The sequence below is a fragment of the Lissotriton vulgaris genome, chromosome 4_1 (assembly GCF_964263255.1).
Source record: "Lissotriton vulgaris chromosome 4_1, aLisVul1.2, whole genome shotgun sequence".
NCBI classification, from domain to species: Eukaryota; Metazoa; Chordata; class Amphibia; order Caudata; family Salamandridae; genus Lissotriton; species Lissotriton vulgaris.
Genome location: NC_141691.1, coordinates 1061685249 through 1061708185, shown reverse-complemented (window position 1 = coordinate 1061708185; position 22937 = coordinate 1061685249). Strand labels below are relative to the sequence as shown.

At 50.9% G+C, this 22937-nt stretch overlaps 1 protein-coding gene across 3 annotated transcripts in view; it reads left to right on the top strand.

Moving 5' to 3' along the window:
• The window catches only part of ICE1 (interactor of little elongation complex ELL subunit 1), an 868698-nt gene that overhangs the window by 154440 nt on the left and 691321 nt on the right, over nt 1-22937 (top strand). For all 3 annotated transcript variants that reach the window (XM_086965290.1, XM_086965289.1, XM_086965288.1), the window contains one exon: nt 13366-13403. In XM_086965290.1, coding sequence (XP_086821416.1) covers nt 13366-13403 — 38 coding nt within the window. The remainder of the gene's footprint in view (nt 1-13365; nt 13404-22937) is intronic.

Below are 22937 nucleotides of genomic sequence, written 5' to 3'. Positions count from 1 at the left end.
TAACAAACTTATCAGCACTAACTTTCCTAGCTAAGAAAGCAATTAATAACTCCACCATTCTATACACATGCTTTGTAGACCTGAAAGCTGCTTTTGATAAAGTGCCAAGATCTAAACTATGGGTTAAAATGAAAGCTTGGGGCGCCCCTCCCAACTTATTGGGAGAAATTATCAATTTATATTCGCATACTTGGGTCCAAATAAAAAAAAGGGAACGGTCAGTGTCTAACAAAGAAATTTCCAACATTTAATGGGCTAAAGCAAGGATACGTGCCGGCCCCAGCCCATTCAACATCTACACCGCCGACCTAGAGCGCGACCTATGCACAATCCAGGGCGACCCACCGAAATTGGGACAAACACCCATAACAAGACTGCAATATGCGGATGATATTGTGCTTCTCTCACAAACTTCATTTGGTTTACAACGGCTGATTTCTCAACTTGCGCTGTACATCTCTAATGCACAATTAACAATAATCCTCAAAAAATCCAACGTCCTATGCTTCTCTAGCTCTCGTAAAAAATGACCAAAATTTGTTCTTAGAGAATATATTCCTGTACTTTAACCCAGGTGAATACAAATATTTGGGCATCCTACTAGACCGCCAACTAAAGTACAAGCATCATTTAGACCTCGGGAAATAAAAACAACTCCAATTTGCTTTCAAAACCATTCAAAAACATCTAAGTGGAAGCTCAACCGGTCACTTGCTAAAGGTTGTAGCAGCAACATTTCTGCCTTCTATCACAACATGGAAGTCGCCACATACCTTCACTAGGCATTACTGCCTGGATACAGAACTCATGAAGGATGCTGCGGTAGGACAAGCAGTACTTCGACATCTGTTTCAGTAGAGGTGAGCCTTCTTTTCATCCCTCCATCCTTCTCATGTATGCACATTTCTCTATTGTATAATTTGGTGGTATTTTTTTTTTTTTTTAATTTGTTTTTATTGCAGAATTAGAAACAAGACCACAACATAAGTCAACCAGTACACTTATATCACAAAGCATAAATAAAAATATTAGTAAATTCGTACACAGCCAATTAGCCCACAACCTGGAGGCCGGGCGGCGCATCAAGTTGTATGCTCAGCAAAGATGTCACAGTGGTCACCCCATAGGGGTGTCTGGTAACAACACCATTTAGTATCTGCATTTTACCCCCCTAAACTCCCACCCCCCCCTCTACACCAGCAAGCATGCCTAGGCGCCCTATGTGGGTGACATCGGAATTGTAACACCTGGTCCTGCTCGTTCCTATCAGTGGACGTCTATGGTGCCTGTTCCAGGGTATTTCTATTGTTGCCCATCGGTAACCTGCTTTACCCCCCTCTGGGACCCACTGCTGCGTACCCAGCCCTAGGTTTCAACTGCGGGTATCTTCCATAACATTGCCTCGGTGCCTAACAACCCTTCCCAAACCACCCCCCCCTCCCCCCCCCCTTCCCAACTGCTGCTGATGTGGGTATAGTTATTCGGTATTAATAATGGAGCACGCCACAAATCGGGAATTGCTTTTGTTCTTTCAAGCCTCATGGAGCCCTAGTTGTTCAATGTACTTACTCTTCATCTTCTACCATATAGTCATGCAACGCTTGAACTATCATCTCCCATGCTCTCGCCATCTCCAAGCTTTTATCATTATCAGTCCTGGCAGCCTGTCGCATTCTGAGCACACTTTCACACCCGGACCATTTCAGCAGCTCATTCATCCATCTCCTCACGGACGGACCCTCCTTGGACTTCCAATGCCAGGTAATCTCTCTTTGAGACAGCATGAGCCCTAGATCAATAAATTTGCTTGTGATTTTTGTGTTGTTTGTGTGAGGGAACCAAAGCAGTAAGCACGCCGCCATGTCAAAGTCTACCTCTCTATCAGTAACCACGTTCAGGAGTTCTCCCACTTCCGGCCAGTACGTCCCTAAGTTCGGACAGCCCCACAGCAGGTGATCCAGGTCAACCTCAGGCGCCAGGCACCTCGGGCACATTGCGTCGTGTACCCGAAAGTACCGCTTAATCCTTTCCGGGGTCAGGGATGCCCTGTGTAGGACAAAAAAGTGTACCTGCTGGAAACGTGCATTCCTGGTTCCCTTCCATGTCCGTTTCAAAATATGGCCCCACACCGTGTCCGGGATGGGCTTATCTATACTGGCCTCCCATTTCGCCTTTAGCGCCTGCAGTGGTTCCAGTCCCTCATTTAACATCCTATTATGAAGGCAGGTTACCGCTTTAAAAGTGCCCGCGGCCATCACCACATACTGGCAGGCCATGGTCATTTCCGGCTCAACTAGTCCTCCCTTCCAGTGCTTTTGCATCGCCGCAAGCACTGCCGCATGCAGAAGAAAATTCCCGTCTGGCAGGCCAAACTGTTCCTGCAACGTCTGAAAGGGGTCCAATGTTCCATCTATGAATAAGTCCCCCACCATCTGTAAGCCCATCTCCTCCCATTCTAATAACGGGGACCAATCACCCGCATGCGGCAGAGCGGTTAGCATTCCCAGTGGTATCTCTGGTACATACGGCCGGGCTCTCTTCGCTCTCTTCAGACTTCTTTGCCAAGACAGCCTGATAGTCTTTTCCTCCATTGTAAGGTCCCTCATATCTAGTTTCTGTTGCATAACTATGTAGGACAAGACATGGCGTTGAATACCAGTCCCTCGTTCATGATCTGGTCCCCTGAACTCTTTGGTGATGTGTTGCGTGAGTATTTGAAGTTGTGCTGCTAAATAATATAATTCAAATTCAGGGACTGCCATCCCCCCCTCGAGTTTGGGTCTAATCAGAGTGTTCAATGCCACCCTGCGTCGTCCTTGACCCCAAAGGAAGTCAGTTACCATCATCCTCAGTTCCTTAAAGACCCGCTGAGGGATCCATATAGGCAGGGTACGGAAGTAATAAAGCAACCGTGGGAGCGCCACCATTTTCAATAGCGCCACTCCACCCAGCACCGAGAGAGGGAGGGAGGCCCAAAGAGATATGCAACCTCTCAATGCGCGCATGCAACGCCCTATTTTACCCTCCAACAGACTCGCAGCCTCATGGTAGATGCGGACACCCAGATAAGTGAAGCAAGATGGCTCCCAGACCACCTCCAGCGCGAGAGGGGGACACGGCGCACCTGCCTGCAGCGGAAAGATACAGGTTTTAGTCCAGTTCACCTTAAGGCCTGACAACTGGCCAAATCTGGATAACATACCCACTGCTCCCTCTAGGGCCCGGTCTGCGTCCGCTAGGTATAATAACAGATCATCCGCATACAGTGATATGTAATGCGACTCCTCACCCTGCTTGATCCCCTGGTACATGGCCCCCGACCTTGCTTGCGCCGCCAGTGGTTCCATTGCCAGTGCGAACAACAGGGAGGACAGCGAGCACCCCTGCCTCGTCCCTCTACGCACTGGATAATCTGAGGATATCATCGATCCTAGCCGTACCCTCGCTATGGCCGATGAATACAGCACTCTTGTCCATCTCCCAAATCCCTCTCCTATACCAAATTTCACCAACACCTCATCCAGGTATGTCCACTCAAGGCTATCAAAAGCTTTCTCAATATCAACCGACAAAACTGCAGGTTCTTGATCTGCGTCCCCAGCACTGTCTAATCTCCGGATCAATCGGTGTATGTTCATTGACGTGTTCCTAGTAGGAATAAACCCAGCCTGGTCCCCATGCACTAGTCTAGTCATATGTGGTAGCAGTCTGGTGGCTAGAATACGGCTCAAGATCTTATAGTCCACTGTTAGCCTAGACAAGGGCCAATAAGACGTCACATCGGATGTCTCTCTGCCGGGTTTCAGTAGTGGCACCAGTAGCACCTCCCTCATTGACTTGGGCAAGTACCCCAACATTCTGGCTTCAGAGTACACCACCAATAGTCTGGGCGCTAAAATATCAATATATTTCAGGTAGAATTCAATCGGCAGGCCATCTACCCCAGGCGTTTTATTTCTTGCCATCTGTTTAATGACCACTCTAATCTCCGATAGCGTTACAGGCCTCCCAGGTCCTTCGCCTCCTCGTCATCCAGCACTGGCAGTGGGACAGAGTCCAAGTATTCACTTATTTCAGAAACCTCCACCCCCAGTTGGCATGCATACAACTTCGTGTAGTAAGACTGGAAGCGCGCCAGTACCGCCGCCTGCGAGTAGACTATTCCCACTGTCTCTGGTCTTATGCTCATGACCGGGCAACCTCTAGTGTCTAGGTTGGCAAGCCTAGCAAGGAGTGTACCCACTTTATCCCCCTCAGCATGTGCCTTGATGGTGTATTGCTTATAATCATAGCACCACAGCCGTTCCGTTTCAGTCGCCACTACTTCCTTAGTCTCAAGTAACCGCTCCTGTAAATCCGGTCGCTCAGGCCTACGCTGTTCCAGTTCCCTCAACGCATCCTCTGCTTTCGCTAGAGCAGTCAAGACTGATGTCCTTGCATTCGAGAACCTGCCCATGCATACGCCTCCCACCACCACTTTCATCGCATCTCATTCTATCGACCCCGCGGTAGCTGAACCCTCATTCTCCTCAAAATAGCGTTCAATGCCCTGTTGGACCGTGTCACTAAACACCAGATCCTCCAATGTATCTGGCCGCAGCCTCCATGTTGGAACTGCCGATCTCGCCCGCTGCCACTGCACTAACACCAACAAGGGATTGTGATCCGAGATAGTCCTAGTCAAGTATTCCGTGTGAGTTACCACGGCAGCCAGGGGGCCACTGCACAAGACAGAGTCTATTCTGACGTGTAGTGCATGCAGGGCTGAAAAAAAGGAATAGTCCCTAGTATCAGGATGTTGCTCCCTCCACACATCTATCAATCCCCAACTCTCCTGCCATTCCTTCCTGTGTGTGGTCAGCCTACGCACTGGGGAGTCGGCCAATGGTGGGTGCGACCTATCAAGTGTCACATCAGTGATTGAGTTGAAGTCACCTCCTAGGATGATGGGGCCTGCCAGGAAATAGGCCAGCGAACTCGTTAGACCATCAAAAAAATGGGCCTGATCAACATTAGGGGCGTATACACTACATAAAATCATATCCCTACCATATAACCTCCCCTCCACCACCACATATCTGCCCTCCGAGTCGACCAGCTGGTTCGTAGCCTGGAACGGTATCCCCGCCCTTATCCATATCAGCACCCCTCTAGCAAACGCCGAATTCGTGGTGCCAAACACCTGACCACGCCATCTCTTCTGCAGTGCAGTGCATTCTTGCTTGGTTAAATGAGTTTCTTGTAACATTGCAATCTGGACGCCACGCCTCACCAGATAAGCATGTACCTTGTGGCGTCGCACCATTGTTCGAAGTCCCCGGACATTCCATGTTAGGCATTTCAAATTAGGTAACGTCCCCATAGTAGTCGTCTCCGTACCGTTTCAATAGCAACCAGTTGTTTCCCACATCATTGCAGTTGTATCCCCCCGTCAGAACTACCAAAAGAACTCCCCAAACCCCACTCCCCAGGACAGGACCTAATAACCCATCTTCAGCCCTGTTCCAAACCTGTAACACAGCACACATTAGACTAATCTGTGGTCGCCACCACAGAAGGCCTTAAGGGCCGCAAGAGGGTGAGTTAGCGCAGACCCAGGGCAGGCAGAGCCCCCATCCCGCGCCCTCGATACCATACTGCATTTGCAGCACCATACCTGCCAGCCAGCCAAACACCAGGAGAGCCTGCCCCAGTAGAAGTGACTGGATTGTTCAGCCCTCTCAATTGTCACTCATTAAAGAGTCCATCTGATGTCTGCGGGGTGACCGCTGGTCCCTTCGAGCTCTCAGCTTCCGATTCTTCTTCTCCAGATTTTCCTCCATCTTCGTCAGAGTCCGACCCCACAGATGCCTTCTCTTGTTGCGACCTCGTAATACTCGCTGTTGCAGCCAACGCACCTTTCCTGTCCGCCGCCATCTGAACATCCCTCATCGCTCTTTTGAGCTTATTTCGTTTGCCGATACGCTGTGATTTTCGGATCTGGATCGGTTTATGTCTCTCCCTCTGATTTTTGCCATTGCGGTCCGTTCCGGCGCGATATAACTCGAGCCACGACCATGCTTCATCCGGGGTCTGAAAGAATTGAGTGTTCCCATCTAGGATCACTCGTAGCTTGGCCGGAAAAAGCAAGGAGTATTGGATCCCTTCCTCCCTCAGTTCTTTTTTCACGGTCAGTAAGGACGCTCTGTTCTTCTGGACCTCCTGTGTGTAGTCCGGGAAGACCGTGACCCGGCTATTGTCCACTTGAAAGAGGCCCAGTGAGCGCGCCCTCTGTATCAACAGGTCCCGATCCTTGTAATGTAAGAGTTTCACCACCATCGGCCTAGGCGGCCGGCCCTGCATAGGTGGGCGAGCTGGGACCCTGTGTGCTCGCTCTAGGGAAAAGAAAGGAGAGAGACCCTCCAGCGCCACCACCGTTTTGAACCAGTTCTCCATATAGGCCACAGCATCATCCCCTTCAATTTTTTCCGGAAGGCCTACCTCCCTCACGTTGTTCCTCCGATTACGACTTTCGGCATTCTCTGCTCGTCTCTCCAGTGTGGCTAGGCGGCTAAGGATATCTGTTAATTTGTGTTCCGCGGTCACTACCGCCGGTTTCAGCTCCTGAAGTAGTTGTTCATTCTCTTTTACTCTGTCCGAGAGCTTAGCATGGACCGCCCTCAAGAGACCCAGCCCCGTGGCGACCTGTGCTATGTCCTGGTGCAATGACTCCTTAGTCGCGGTTATTGCTTCCAATATGTTGTACAGTCGCTGATTCAGCCTCCGCTCCTGCTCCGTTACTTCCGGGGGGGGGGGGTGTGGGCTCCACCATCTCGGGCTAGCGCGGTCGCGTCTTCTCGACCGTGTTCCATGGTGGGATCTCCACCAGCAGCGGCCATCTTGGCTGCCTCGTGCGTCGCCATACGGTCGCCTTAGGTGCTTCACCAGGCCTCGCGCCCTCCGTCACGGGAGCTTCGCCCTCTGCTCTCCGAACTAGTTCAAGCGTCTCAACAGTTCCACCCGGCAGCAAGCTCCCACGATGGTCCCGGCAGCCACCGGAGACCAGGGTCGCAGGTCGACGGAGGGCCGCCCTTCACACGGTCGCCATGTCAGGGAGCGGGGGGGGGGATAAGTGCTGCGTCTGCCGTGTACCAGGCCGATGGGAGCCCCTCACGCCTCTAGTCCCTCTCTGAGGTCCCGTTCAGTTGGACCCCCGCTCCTCGCACCTTGTCGGCAATTGTTTGCTATCCGGGTCAGTTCTGACCCTCCTCGCCCCTCCAGCAGTCACCATCGTTCCCGTGCGCCGCCATTTTCTTCATTTCCGGCGCGGCACCTCCGGCCTTCGGAATCGGGTCTCAGCACTATGTTCGGTCTCCTGTTGGCCCCCAGCTGCTCTCCACTGCTTCTCCAATACTTCGTACGGGGAAACCGCCCCTCAGGGAGCGCCGATGGTGTAGTTTTCAGGAGAATTAGCGGGATCAGGCGCGGAGCTGCAAGCTCACGCCGCCATCCCGATCGGCGTCCAAGCCACGCCCATTTGGTGGTATTTCTTGCTTGCAAATGCATGTTTCTAATAGTCGTTTTGATATGTTATCTAATGACTTGTATATCCTATACCATCCGAAATGTGCTTTGTTCATTGCTTGCTACTCTGATTCAGGCATGTGAATCTATGAAAGACACCCCTAATACTGGATAAGAAATGCGTTAATTACCTGTAACCGCAGTTATCCAGTATTGGTGTCTTTCATAGATTCGCATGCAACCCTCGCGCCTCCCCTGGAAGGGCTCACCTGCTCCTCTCAGTAAAACGCCTACTTAGCTTTGTGCGTACGAAAATCTGAGGGACCGAGGCTCCTTCCAGGAGGGTTCTAGAGGGAGGTGATAGCTGATTGGCTCTTTTCTAGAGTTTGGTCCTTTCTACAAAAGGACAGGGATAGGTTACTAATGTATTTATCTATATGTCTATGGGACATTACAGTATTTATGTACCGGGGACTCCCATTCCGACGACGGGGAATGATTCAGGCATGTGAATCTATGAAAGACACCAATACTGGATAACTGCAGTTACAGGTAAGTAACTCATTTCTTATTCAACAAAAACAAGAAAATATGTCAAAACAAAAAGCAAAGATTAATGACATTACTTATATCATTCTGTTCCCTAGCTACAAATAAAGACAAAAAAGCTAAATTTTAAATTTAGTACCAACGCATTTATTTTGAAATACTTAAAAAAGCAATTGCAGTTTGAAATGAAAAATCATTTCACATTCAAAAATATAAAAAAGCTTATCATTAAATTAATAATTTAAATAAAACAAATGATCAACATAGTACATTAAAATTATATATAATGAATTCTCAATACACATAAATAAAAATGTTTATAAAATATAGGCTAACATCTTCACTCCATAATCCCCTAACAAAAACATAATATTAAAAATTACATTACTAACATATCGCAATTAAAGTGCACATTAAAATAAATAAAACATCACTTAAGGTAAGCAATTTTAAAACAAAATTGTTTACATATTTAACATTCAAATATTTTAAATGACATTAAAAAATGTCACACAAAAATGAAATACATTTTATTTAAATTAACTTACCGCCATTCCCTTATAAACCCAACAACCCGCTACGAAAATATTACATACTATTAAAAATAGTAAAATGTAAGTATATAGTAAAATTTATAAATTAAACTCAACATATAAATTATCAATTACAGTGAAGTGATTTACGTAATAACCAATTAAAAAATTATTTTATAATAAAAAAGTATATTACATTTATAATAAGTTAACTTCGCACCCTATTCACCTAAAATTCAACAACCCTGTACTTCATTATAAATTAGTAATTATTTTATTTATTTATTTATTTTATTGATAGACTTTATAGAGCGCGTAGCTACCCTAGGGCGTCCCAGCGCTATAGTATCAGCCTGAAAGTACTCCTGGGGTAGGATTATTGGGGGAAGAGCCAGGTCTTCAGTAGTCTGCGAAATGACAGCAGATTGGTTTCTTTGCGGATGCTAAGGGGGAGGCTATTCCAGAGTTTAGGAGCGTTGTGTGCGAAGCGGCGCCCACCCGTGCGTGCTCTTCTTATTCTAGGGACAGGAACAGACTAATTTGCATATAGCCAGGTTCTGAGCTGGGATGGTGCAGTGAGCTAAAAACGGTGTTGGATCTAGCCCTGATTTCTTGACTGGGTGACAGTATTCTGCTTAATTCAGAAACTCTGTCCATCACCACCCCTTGTTGTTAAATATTTTGTCACCCTAAGCGTGGAAGGGTATACTCAGATGTGAGTCCCTTGCTCATTGCACCATCAGGATTCAAGCAAGCGGGCCGACGACGGCTGAAATGCCAGAAACCGGTCCCCGGAAGCTTGTTTCCGTCCCAGTGTAAGAATTGGCTTGGTAGTTTGGTTTGGCCTGTTCCCATCATGCACTGGGACAGGAACAGACTAATTTGCATATAATTTACAAAAAGTGAGCAACCCAAGTATACCCTTGAGGGCTTGGGTAATGAAAATGAATGGGTGAAGATGCCTTCAAGGGAATTTATTTCATGCGTACTTGATTATTTAGACTAATTTTAGGAAGGATCGGTTAGTGATCCCTGTTAAGAATCAATCAAAAACTGTGGAATTTCAATTCAATTTAAACAATTTGTTTCAACAAGACACAACATACAAAAAACAACACAAGGTGTATTAGAAAAATATAATTTTATCCAAAAGAATTTTTAAAGAAATCACTTCATATACAGATAAGTGAACAAACAGAAAATTAGGACTGTGGGTACCCACATAAGTAAATTAATACGTGACTCAACAGAACCTAAAAAACACCTATCCCAAATCACACTGAATAAAACAAGACCGGGATAAGATGAAATGTCGACGTTTCGGTTTCCTATGAATTAATTACGGAAACCATCTTCAGGACTGAAGTCAATTGGGATCTGTATAGAGAAAATTGCAATCTGACTTCCTAGCACTGCCCGACTATGATTGCTTGAGGGCTGCCACGGTCTAATTTCAAGGTGGAACCGCTTCTATTTGGTATGTTAGTTGACTTCTTGACTTTAAAAACAAGTTTGTGGGCTTCGCTGTATTGATGCTGGCTTTTATTTAACCCCTTCGAGGCTAATGACGAGCTGGCCTCGTCATGGCGCTTACCTGCCGTGCGCGGATGACAAGGCCAGCTCGTCATAAAACAATATAAAACAATAAAACCCAGCGCAGGACGGGAAAACGCCTAGCAGCCATGGGGTTAAAAGAAGGGAGGTTTCTGGCCACACCTGTTGATAAGCGGTATGTTGAATGAAGCTTAGACGCGGTGAGCAGAAACTAATACCGGTACATAGAGAAGTTTTTTCCACATGGAGAGTTCAGACACAGATGTGTAATCAACCATACGGCGATAATCTAATAAAAGTAAATTGCAGCGTGGTAAATATTTAGTTCAAGATAGTTTATCACTGTTCAGCGGTATGTGAAGCAGTGTGTACAGCTCCAAGCCTCGCCGCAAGTAGAAAGTCAATTTCACAGAAATTAGACCGTGGCAGCCCTTAAGCAATCATAGTCGGGCAGTGCTAGGAAGTCAGATTGCAATTTTCTCTATACAGATTCCAATTGACTTCAGTCCTGAAGATGGTTTCCGTAATTAATTCATAGGAAACCGAAACGTCGACATTTCATCTTATCCCTGTCTTGATTTATTCAGTGTGATTTGGGATAGGTGTTTTTTAGGTTCTGTTGAGTCACGTATTAATTTACTTATGTGTGTACCCACAGTCCTAATTTTCTGTTTGTTCACTTATCTGTATATGAAGTGATTTCTTTAAAAATTCTTTTGGATAAAATTATATTTTTCTAATACACCTTGTGTTGTTTTTTGTATGTTGTGTCTTGTTGAAACAAATTGTTTAAATTGAATTGAAATTCCACAGTTTTTGATTGATTCTTAACAAGGATCACTAACCGATCCTTCCTAAAATTAGTCTAAATAATCAAGTACGCATGAAATAAATTCCCTTGAAGGCATCTTCACCTATTAATTTGCATATAGCCAGGTTCTGAGCTGGGATGGTGCAGTGAGCTAAAAACGGTGTTGGATCTAGCCCTGATCTCTTGACTGGGTGAGAGTATTCTGCTTAATTCAGAAACTCTGTCCATCACCACCCCTTGTTGTTAAATACTTCTTATTCTAGGGACGCTGGCAAGAAAAAGGGAGTCCGACCTGAGCTGTCTGGTGGATTTATGGGGTTTGATGAGTGGTTTTAGTATGGGGGGGCCTTTACCTTGTAAGATTTTATGAGAGATTCTTAAGGTTTTAAAGGCGATGCGCTCCTGGATGGGTAGCCAGTGAAGAGCCTTGAGGGAGGGCTTAGCCGAGCATCTTGAATTCGTTCCAGTGAGGAGACTTGCTGCTGCATTCTGAGCGTGCTGAAGTTTTTTAATGACAGCTACTGGGGCGCCTAGGTACAGGGCATTTCCATAGTCCAGTCTAGAGATAACAAGGCCCTGGATAAGGGTTTTCCTAGACTGGGGGGGGATAAGAGGGAGGATCTTACGGGCAGCTCGCATGAGCCCGAAGCAAGTGCCGGCTGTCTTTTTCGCTTGGGCTCTGAAGCTGAGGTCCTGGTCAAGCCAGAAGCCTAGGCTCTTGATTTAATTTTTTGGTGTGGGGGGTGGTGGTGGTGCCCATGCTGGGGGGCCAGGCTAGGGATTTGGGGAGTTTGTTTGGGTCGCCTAGGAGCATGATCTCCGATTTCTCACCGTTGAGTTTTAGGCGGGAGTTTACATTTATAAACTGCTAAAACACTTACAACTACAAACGTTATGTATAAAAAAATTACAATTATACCAACACCTAAAATTAATATGGTAATTGAAACATAAAATTAATTACAAATTTTTTTTTTCCAGCTATTTTAAAGACATTGATATTAAAAAACAGTGTTCTTTAAAAGGATGTTATGTACCATAAAAACGATAGTCTTGGCGACGATATTCTGTCACACAATATTTCAGTGGTACAGATATTTTTTACACAATATGTATTTCCCACAGTATTTAAAACTAAATATTCTGTCCAAATACCACCTGGGAGAGATGTAGATCAGCGTCATCTGAACTCCTTCGGAGACTCAACTCCATATCAACTTGTTGAAGTTAAAGGTGATTTGCTTGGTGCTGAAGGCTTCCCGCCCACCAACAAAGGAAGGATGTTACTGGTACTCTAGAACAACACCACCACCACCATGTCGTATTGCTACAAGCCAACCAGTGCAGAGCTAGTTTCTGGACACTGTGCCAGGAGGCTCTGCCCTTATAAAAGTGGCTAGACAGCCAAGGGATTTCTCTGGTGGTGGACCACCTGGCCAGATCTTCAAACATAAGGGTGGACAAACTCCGATTCCTGTCATAAAAGTGAAAAATCTATGTGTCCTTTTGGACAATAAGCTGTCTTTTGAAGGTCAGATCAACACCATCTCTTCTTCTTTCTTTATGCTAAAGCTACTTAGGAAAGTCTTCCTTTTTATTCCGCCTCCACTCTTAATTATCTCTAAAGTATACTAGTACTATGCGCTCTTCACACTATACAGAATAGATTCTTGAGTAAACTGCAGATTCTACAGACTGCTGCATGTCGTCTTCATTTAAGAGTCCCCAAGCATCAGTCTGCATCAAAGGCTTTGATGCAGCTTCACTGGCTTCCCATCAAGAAGCACATTGACTTAAAGGCTATCTGCATCACATTTAAGGCTCTGCATAACTCTGGACTCTAATACCTTAAAAGGTGCTTTCGGTGGTATACCCCTACTTGACCTTTACATTCATCCTCCGCCATCAACCTAGTATTTCCAAAATTCAAAAGATCAAGCTGGGGTGGCCGTTGTTTTGTGATCTGCACTTCCAAATTGTGGAACTCCTTGTCTCTTAATCTCATGGTTTGCTTGCTTTTAGAAAAGCTCTAAAAACCTGACAGTTCAATCATTAATACTCCTCTGTTTATTTTCCACACCCGCTTGGTTATTTCCTTTTTTTGGGCTTGCTCCTAGACCCCTCTGGGTATTAAAGCTCTCCACAAATGTAATTTTCATTTCGCCGTAGACAATAAGCAGATGCCTACAGGACAAATAACATTTTCCTTCTGCTTCCTGATTAGGACACACACTTTGATTTATTGAGATTTAAAGACCAGTGCTCTCTTCAATTGAAGAATGAATGGTTGTGTGTCTACCCAATACAGTTGTCCCAATTTTTTTTTCATTATAAATTGATAGTGTCCTGGTTGAAAATGTTTAAAAGGAGAAATCACCTGGTAGAATTGATATGTGATGGATGTTTATCTTTTAGGAAGAAGAAATTGGAAGCCAGAGTGAAGAAACTGGAAGGTATTGTACTAAATCTGTATAAAAATCTTGAGCAGAATTGGTCCATAATCCCTAAACCATTCTAGTTTATGATGGTCACAAAGTTTAAAAAGAGGGGAGAAATTGCGGCTGCATGCAGGGGACGCTTGAGGACAAGGAGGAGGCACTCATTATTTCCTGCACCTGCTTTCACTGGAGCACTATATAACACATTTTTCCCCCGGTGCGTGGGAGGAATGGTGGCTGCCTGCAGAGGTCTACATGTCCCAGAAATGTTTAAGGGAAGGAGGAGGCCCTCATTACTGCCCACACCAGTTTTCACTGGAGCTTTAGCTAGCACAGCGTCTTTCCCTGCCACGTGAGACGCATGCAAAGAAGAGTCAGTCGGAGCCACGTTACCCTGGGCCACGTTACCCTGGGCCACGTTACCCTGGGCCACGTTACCCTGGGCCACGTTACCCTGGGCCACGTTACCCTGGGCCACGTTACCCTGGGCCACGTTACCCTGGGCCACGTTACCCTGGGCCACGCTACCCTATGCCATGCTACCCTGGGCCATGCTACCCTGGGCATTGCTACGCTACACTGGGCTGGCCTTAGCTTACACTACGCTGGGCTGGGCTAGCTTACAGTACGCTGGGCTGGGCTAGCTTACACTACGCTGGGCTGGGCTGGGCTATGCTGGGCTGGGCTATGCTGGGCTGGGCTATGCTGGGCTGGGCTATGCTGGGCTGGGCTATGCTGGGCTATGCTGGGCTGGGCTGGGCTATGCTGGGCTGGGCTATGCTGGGCTGGGCTATGGTGGGCTATGCTGGACTGGGCTGGGCTGGGCTATGCTGGGCTGGGCTATGCTGGGCTGGGCTGGGCTATGCTGGGCTGGGCTGGGCTATGCTGGGCTGGGCTGGGCTATGCTGGGCTGGGCTATGCTGGGCTGGGCTATGCTGGGCTGGGCTGGGCTATGCTGGGCTATGCTGGGCTGGGCTATGCTATGCTGGGCTGGGCTATGCTATGCTGGGCTGGGCTATGCTGGGCTGGGCTATGCTATGCTGGGCTGGGCTATGCTGGGCTGGGCTATGCTGGGCTGGGCTATGCTGGGCTGGGCTGGGCTGGGCTGGGCTGGGCTATGCTGGGCTGGGCTGGGCTGGGCTGGGCTGGGCTATGCTGGGCTATGCTGGGCTGGGCTGGGCTGGGCTGGGCTGGGCTATGCTGGGCTGGGCTATGCTGGGCTGGGCTATGCTGGGCTGGGCTATGCTATGCTATGCTGGGCTGGGCTATGCTATGCTGGGCTGGGCTATGCTGGGATATGCTATGCTGGGCTATGCTATGCTATGCTATGCTGGGCTGGGCTATGCTGGGCTGGGCTATGCTATGCTATGTTGGGCTGGGCTATGCTGGGCTGGGCTATGCTATGCTATGCTATGCTATGCTATGCTATGCTATGCTGGGCTGGGCTGGGCTGGGCTGGGCTGGGCTGGGCTGGGCTGGGCTGGGCTATGCTGGGCTGGGCTGGGCTGGGCTGGGCTATGCTGGGCTGGGCTGGGCTGGGCTATGCTGGGCTGGGCTGGGCTGGGCTATGCTGGGCTAGGCTAGGCTATGCCGGGCTAGGCTATGCCGGGCTGGGCTATGCCGGGCTGGGCTATGCCGGGCTGGGCTATGCCGGGCTGGGCTATGCCGGGCTGGGCTATGCTATGCTGGGCTGGGCTGGGCTATGCTGGGCTGGGCTGGGCTATGCTATGCTGGGCTGGGCTATGCTATGCTATGCTTGCTATGCTGGGCTATGCTATGCTATGCTGGGCTGGGCTATGCTGGGCTATGCTATGCTATGCTGGGCTGGGCTATGCTGGGCTATGCTATGCTATGCTATGCTGGGCTGGGCTATGCTGGGCTGGGCTATGCTATGCTGGGCTGGGCTATGCTATGCTGGGCTATGCTATGCTGGGCTATGCTATGCTGGGCTGGGCTATGCTATGCTGGGCTGGGCTATGCTATGCTGGGCTGGGCTATGCTATGCTGGGCTGGGCTATGCTATGCTGGGCTGGGCTATGCTGGGCTGGGCTGGGCTATGCTGGGCTGGGCTATGCTATGCTATGCTGGGCTGGGCTATGCTATGCTGGGCTATGCTGGGCTGGGCTATGCTATGCTGGGCTGGGCTATGCTGTGCTGTGCTGTGCTGTGCTGGGCTGGGCTGGGCTATGCTGGGCTGGGCTATGCTATGCTATGCTGGGCTATGCTATGCTATGCAGGGCTGGGCTGGGCTATGCTATGCTGGGCTGGGCTATGCTATGCTGGGCTGGGCTGGGCTGGGCTATGCTGGGCTGGGCTATGCTATGCTATGCTGGGCTGGGCTGGGCTGGGCTATGCTATGCTGGGCTGGGCTGGGCTGGGCTATGCTGGGCTGGGCTGGGCTATGCTATGCTGGGCTATGCTATGCTATGCTGGGCTGGGCTGGGCTATGCTATTCTGGGCTGGGCTATGCTATGCTGGGCTGGGCTATGCTATGCTGGTCTGGGCTGGGCTATGCTATGCTATGCTGGGCTGGGCTGGGCTGGGCTGGGCTGGGCTATGCTATGCTGGGCTGGGCTGGGCTATGCTATGCTGGGCTGGGCTGGGCTATGCTATGCTATGCTGGTCTGGGTTGGGCTATGCTATGCTGGGCTGGGCTATGCTATGCTGGGCTGGGCTGGGCTATGCTATGCTATGCTGGGCTGGGCTATGCTATGCTATGCTATGCTATGCTGGGCTATGCTATGATGGGCTGGGATATGCTATGCTATGCTGGGCTGGGTTATGCTATGCTGGGCTGGGCTATGCTATGCTATGCTGGGCTGGGCTGGGATATGCTATGCTGGGCTGGGCTATGCTATGCTATGCTGGGGGGCTATGCTGGGCTATGTTGGGCTGGGCTATGCTATGCTGGGCTGGGCTATGCTGGGCTGGGCTGGGCTATGCTGGGATGGGCTATGCTGGGCTGGGTTATGCTGGGCTGGGTTATGCTGGGCTGGGCTGGCCTATGCTAGGCTGGGCTATGCTGGGCTGGGCTATGCTATGCTGGGCTTGGCTGGACTATGCTATGCCTGGCTGGGCTATGCTATGCTATGCTGGGCGATGCTATGCTATGCTATGCTATGCTATGCTATGCTATGCTATGCTATGCTATGCTGGGCTGGGCTGGGCTGGGCTGGGCTATGCTATGCTATGCTATGCTATGCTGGGCTATGCTGGGCTGGGCTATGCTGGGATGGGCTATGCTGGTCTGGGCTATGCTGGTCTGGGCTATGCTGGTCTGGGCTATGCTATGCTGGGCTGGGCTATGCTGGGCTGGGCTATGCTGGGCTGGGCTATGCTGGGCTGGGCTATGCTGGGCTGGGCTATGCTGGGCTGGGCTATGCTGGGCTGGGCTATGCTATGCTGGGCTGGGCTGGGCTATGCTGGGCTGGGCTACTCTGGGCTGGGCTACGCTGGGCTGGGCTACGCTGGGCTGGGCTACGCTGGGCTGGGCTACGCTGGGCTGGGCTACGCTGGGCTGGGCTACGCTGGGCTGGGCTACGCTGGGCTGGGCTACGCTGGGCTGGGCTACGCTGGGCTGGGCTACGCTGGGCTGGGCTACGCTGGGCTGGGCTACGCTGGGCTGGGCTACGCTGGGCTGGGCTATGCTGGGCTGGGCTATGCTATGCTATGCTGGGCTATGCTATGCTGTGCTATGCTGGGCTATGCTATGCTATGCTATGCTGGGCTATGCTATGCTATGCTATGCTGGGCTATGCTATGCTATGCTGGGCTATGCTATGCTATGCTATGCTGGGCTATGCTATGCTGGACTGGGTTATGCTGGGTTATGTTGGGCTGGGCTATGTTGGGCTATGCTGGGCTATGCTATGCGGGGCTGAGCTATGCTATGCGGGGCTGGGCTATGCTATGCTGGACTGGGTTATGCTGGGCTTGGCTGGGTTATTCTATGATGTGCTGGGCTTGGCTATGCTGGGCTTGGCTGGGTTATGCTGGGCTGTGCTATGCTGGGCTTGACTGGGTTATGCTGGGCTGTGCTATGCTGGGCTTGGCTGGGTTGGGTTATGCTGGGCTTGGCTGGGTTGGGTTATGCTATGCATGGCCGTGCTATGCTGGGCTTGGCTGGGTTGGGTTATGCTGGGCTTGGCTGGGTTATGCTGGGCTTGGCTTGGCTGTGTTATGCTAGGCTTGGCTGGGTTGGGTTATGCTGGGCTGTGCTATGCTGGGCTTGGCTGGGTTGGGTCATGCTGGGCTTGGCTGGGTTGTGCTGTGCTTGGCTGGGTTGTGCTGTGCTATGCTGGGCTTGGCTGGGTTGGGTTATGCTGGGCTTGGCTGGGTTGGGTTATGCTGGGCTTGGCTGGGTTGGGTTATGCTGGGCTTGGCTGGGTTGTGCTTTGCTATGCTGGGCTTGGCTGGGTTGGGTTATGCTGGGCTTGGCTGGGTTATGCTGTGCTATGATATGCTGGGCTTGGCTGGGTTGGGTTGGGTTATGCTGGGCTTGGCTGGGTTGGGTTATGCTGGGCTTGGCTGGGTTGGGGTATGCTGGGCTTGGCTGGGTTATGCTGGGCTTGGCTGGGTTGGGTTATGCTGGGCTTGACTGGGTTGGGTTATGCTGGGCTTGACTGGGTTGGGTTATGCTGTGCTGTGCTATGCTGGGCTTGGCTTGGCTGGGTTATGCTGGGCTTGGCTGGGTTATGCTGGGCTTGGCTGGGTTATGCAGGGCTTGGCTGGGTTATGCTGGGCTTGGCTGGGTTATGCTGGGCTTGGCTGGGTTATGCTGGGCTTGGCTGGGTTATGCTGGGCTTGGCTGGGTTATGCTGGGCTTAGCTGGATTATGCTGGGCTTGGCTGGGTTATGCTGGGCTTGGCTGGGTTATGCTGGGCTTGGCTGAGTTATGCTGGGCTTGGCTGGGTTATGCTGGGCTTGGCTGGGTTATGCTGGGCTTGGCTGGGTTATGCTGTGCTGTGCTATGCTGGGCTTGGCTGGGTTATGCTGGGCCTGGCTGGGTTATTCTATGCTGTGCTATGCTGGGCTTGACTGGGTTATGCTGGGCTTGGCTGGGTTATTCTATCCTGTGCTGTGCTATGCTGGGCTTGGCTGGGTTATTCTATGCTGTGCTGGGCTTGGCTGGGTTATTCTTTGCTGTGCTGTGCTATGCTATGCTGGGTTATTATATGCTGTGCTATGCTGGGCGTGGCTGGGTTATGCTGGGCTTGGCTGGATTATCCTGTGCTATGCTGGATTATCCTGTGCTATGCTGGGCTTGGCTGGGTTATGCTATGCTGTGCCGTGCTATGATGGGTTATGCTGGGCTTGGCTGGGTTATGCTATGCTGGGCTTGGCTGGGTTATGCTGGGCTTGGCTGGGTTATGCTGGGTTATGCTATGCTACGCTGGGCTTGGCTGGGTTATGTTATGCTGTGCTGGGCTTGGCTGGGTTATGTTATGCTGTGCTGGGCTGGGTTATGCTAGGCTTGGCTGGGTTATTCTATGCTGTGCTGTGCTATGCTGGGCTTGGCTGGGTTATGGTGGGCTTGGCTGGGTTATTCTATGCTGTGCTGTGCTATGCTGGGTTATGCTGGGCTTGGCTGGGTTATTCTATTCTATGCTGTGCTGTGCTGTGCTGGGCTTGGCTGGGTTATTCTATGCTGTGCTGTGCTATGCTGGGCTTGGCTGGGTTATTCTATTCTATTCTGTGCTGTACTATGCTGGGCTTGGCTGGGTTATGCTATGCTATGCTATGCTATGCTGTGCTGGGCTGGGCTAGGCTGGGTTGGGTTATGCTGGGCTTGGCTGGGTTATGCTATGCTGTGCTGGGCTTGGCTGGGTTATGCTATGCTGTGCTGTGCTGGGTTATGCTGGGCTTAGCTGGGTTATGTTATGCTGTGCTGTGCTATGCTTGGCTTGGCTGGGTTATGCTGGGCTTGGCTGGGTTATGCTATGCTATGCTTGGCTTGGCTGGGTTATGCTGGGCTTGGCTGGGTTATGCTATGCTATGCTTGGCTTGGCTGGGTTATGCTGGGCTTGGCTGGGTTATGCTATGCTATGCTACGCTGGGCTTGGCTATGCTATGCTACGCTGGGCTTGGCTATGCTATGCTATGCTATGCTGGGCTGGGCTGGGCTGGGCTGGGCTGGGCTGGGCTACGCTGGGCTGGGCTACGCTGGGCTGGGCTACGCTGGGCTGGGCTACGCTGGGCTGGGCTACGCTGGGCTGGGCTACGCTGGGCTGGGCTATGCTACGCTATGCTATGCTGGGCTTGGCTGGGTTATGCTATGCTACGCTGGGCTTGGCTGGGTTATGCTATGCTACGCTGGGCTTGGCTGGGTTATGCTATGCTACGCTGGGCTTGGCTGGGTTATGCTATGCTACGCTGGGCTTGGCTGGGTTATGCTATGCTACGCTGGGCTTGGCTGGGTTATGCTATGCTACGCTGGGCTTGGCTGGGTTATGCTATGCTACGCTGGGCTTGGCTGGGTTATGCTATGCTGGGCTTGGCTGGGTTATGCTATGCTGTGCTTGGCTGGGTTATGCTATGCTGGGCTTGGCTGGGTTATGCTATGCTGGGCTTGGCTGGGTTATGCTATGCTACGCTGGGCTTGGCTGGGTTATGCAATGCTATGCTGGGCTTGGCTGGGTTATGCTATGCTATGCTATGCTGGGCTGGGTTATGCTATGCTTGGCTGGGTTATGCTATGCTATGCTATGCTATGCTATGCTGGGCTGGGCTGGGCTATGCTATGCTGGGCTGGGCTGGGCTATGCTGGGCTGGGCTGGGCTATGCTATGCTATGCTATGCTATGCTATGCTATGCTATGCTGGGCTTGGCTGGGCTATGCTATGCTGGGCTTGGCTGGGTTATGCTATGCTACGCTGGGCTTTGCTATGCTGGGCTTTGCTATGCTGGGCTTTGCTATGCTGGGCTTGGCTGGGTTATGCTATGCTGGGCTTGGCTGGGTTATGCTATGCTATGCTTCGCTGGGCTTGGCTGGGTTATGCTATGCTTCGCTGGGCTTGGCTGGGTTATGCTATGCTACGCTGGGCTTGGCTGGGTTATGCTACGCTGGGCTTGGCTGGGTTATGCTACGCTGGGCTTGGCTGGGTTATGCTACGCTGGGCTTGGCTGGGTTATGCTACGCTGGGCTTGGCTGGGTTATGCTACGCTGGGCTTGGCTGGGTTATGCTACGCTGGGCTTGGCTGGGTTATGCTACGCTGGGCTTGGCTGGGTTATGCTACGCTGGGCTTGGCTGGGTTATGCTACGCTACCCTGGGTTAGGCTTGGCTTTGCTACGCTACCCTGGGCTAGGCTTGGCTTTGCTACGCTACCCTGGGCTAGGCTTGGCTTTGCTACGCTACCCTGGGCTAGGCTTGGCTTTGCTACGCTACCCTGGGCTAGGCTTGGCTTTGCTACGCTACCCTGGGCTAGGCTTGGCTTTGCTACGCTACCCTGGGCTAGGCTTGGCTTTGCTACGCTACCCTGGGCTAGGCTAGGCTTTGCTACGCTACCCTGGGCTAGGCTTGGCTTTGCTACGCTACCCTGGGCTAGGCTTGGCTTTGCTACGCTACCCTGGGCTAGGCTTGGCTTTGCTACGCTACCCTGGGCTAGGCTTGGCTTTGCTACGCTACCCTGGGCTAGGCTTGGCTTTGCTACGCTACCCTGGGCTAGGCTTGGCTTTGCTACGCTACCCTGGGCTAGGCTTGGCTTTGCTACGCTACCCTGGGCTATGCTTGGCTTTGCTACGCTACCCTGGGCTATGCTACCCTGGGCTATGCTTGGCTGGGCTACGCTACCCTGGGCCATGCTTGGCTGGGCTACGCTACCCTGGGCCATGCTTGGCTGGGCTACGCTACCCTGGGCTATGCTTGGCTTTGCTACGCTACCCTGGGCTATGCTTGGCTTTGCTACGCTACCCTGGGCTATGCTTGGCTTTGCTACGCTACCCTGGGCTACGCTACTCTGGGCTATGCTTGGCTTTGCTATGCTACCCTGGGCTATGCCTGGCTTTGCTATGCTACCCTGGGCTACGCTACCCTGGGCTATGCTTGGCTTTGCTACGCTACCCTGGGCTTTGCTTGGCTTTGCTACGCTACCCTGGGCTATGCTTGGCTTTGCTACGCTACCCTGGGCTAAGCTACCCTGGGCAATGCTTGGCTGGGTTACGCTACCCTGCGCTATGCTTGGCTTTGCTACGCTACCCTGCGCTATGCTTGGCTTTGCTACGCTACCCTGCGCTATGCTTGGCTTTGCTACGCTACCCTGGGCTATGCTTGGCTTTCCTACGCTACCCTGGGCTATGCTTGGCTTTCCTACGCTACCCAGGGCTATGCTTGGCTTTCCTACGCTACCCTGGGCTATGCTTGGCTTTGCTACGCTACCCTACCCTGGGCTATGCTTGGCTTTGCTACGCTACGCTACCCTACCCTGGGCTATGCTTGGCTTTGCTACGCTACCCTGGGCTATGCTTGGCTTTGCTACGCTACCCTGGGCTATGCTTGGCTTTGCTACGCTACCCTGGGCTATGCTTGGCTTTGCTACGCTACCCTGGGCTATGCTTGGCTGGGCTATGCTATGCTTGGCTGGGCTACGCTACCCTGGGCTATGCTTGGCTTTGCTACGCTACGCTGGGCTATGCTTGGCTTTGCTACGCTACGCTGGGCTACGCTTGGCTTTGTTACGCTACGCTGGGCTATGCTTGGCTTTGCTACGCTACACTGGGCTATGCTTGGCTTTGCTATGCTACGCTGGGCTATGCTTAGCTTTGCTACGCTACCCTGGGCTACGCTTGGCTTTGCTACGCTACCCTGGGCTACGCTTGGCTGGGCTATGCTATGCTTCGCTACCCTGGGCTATGCTTAGCTGGGCTATGCTACGCTACCCTTGGCTTTGCTTGGCTGGGCTATGCTACGCTACCCTTGGCTTTGCTTGGCTGGGCTATGCTACGCTACCCTGGGCATTGCTTGGCTGGGCTATGCTACGCTACTCTCGGCTACGCTTAGCTGGGATGTGCTACGCTAAGCTGGGCTACGCTACTCCCCTAACCTTTGCTGCTTGGGGTGAGTGACTTGGTAGATTTGTATGTGTATGGTCTTTATCATCCTTTGGTCATTACCTGGTTCTCTAAGCCAAAATAACCTGTTCATACGATTGGTAGTGTGGAGAAGATGAAAGGAGAGCCTCTGAATGTTGCCGACGGGACCAAGCACTCAAAATTCAATTTTGACTTTCCTCAACAATGTAATGGGAGTCCTATCTGAGGAAATCACCCTTGTCGAAGATCAACCGGCTTCTAGATATTTGGACGCTATTCTTATTCCAGAGTAGGAAGAGGCAATGTTTCCGGCCACATCTGTTAAGGCCGCAATAACTAGCAACTTTGGGTCTTCCAGAGGGTTGGACTCTACAGGGACTTTATACATGTACAAGTGGCATCTTAAGCAATTCTCATGCACGGTTCACAAAAGCAAGCAGTTGATTGAGGGATAGGGTTCCTGTACCCCCTAATCTGACTCTTTTGGAAACCAAGTCGGGGGGGGGGATGGGTAGCAAGA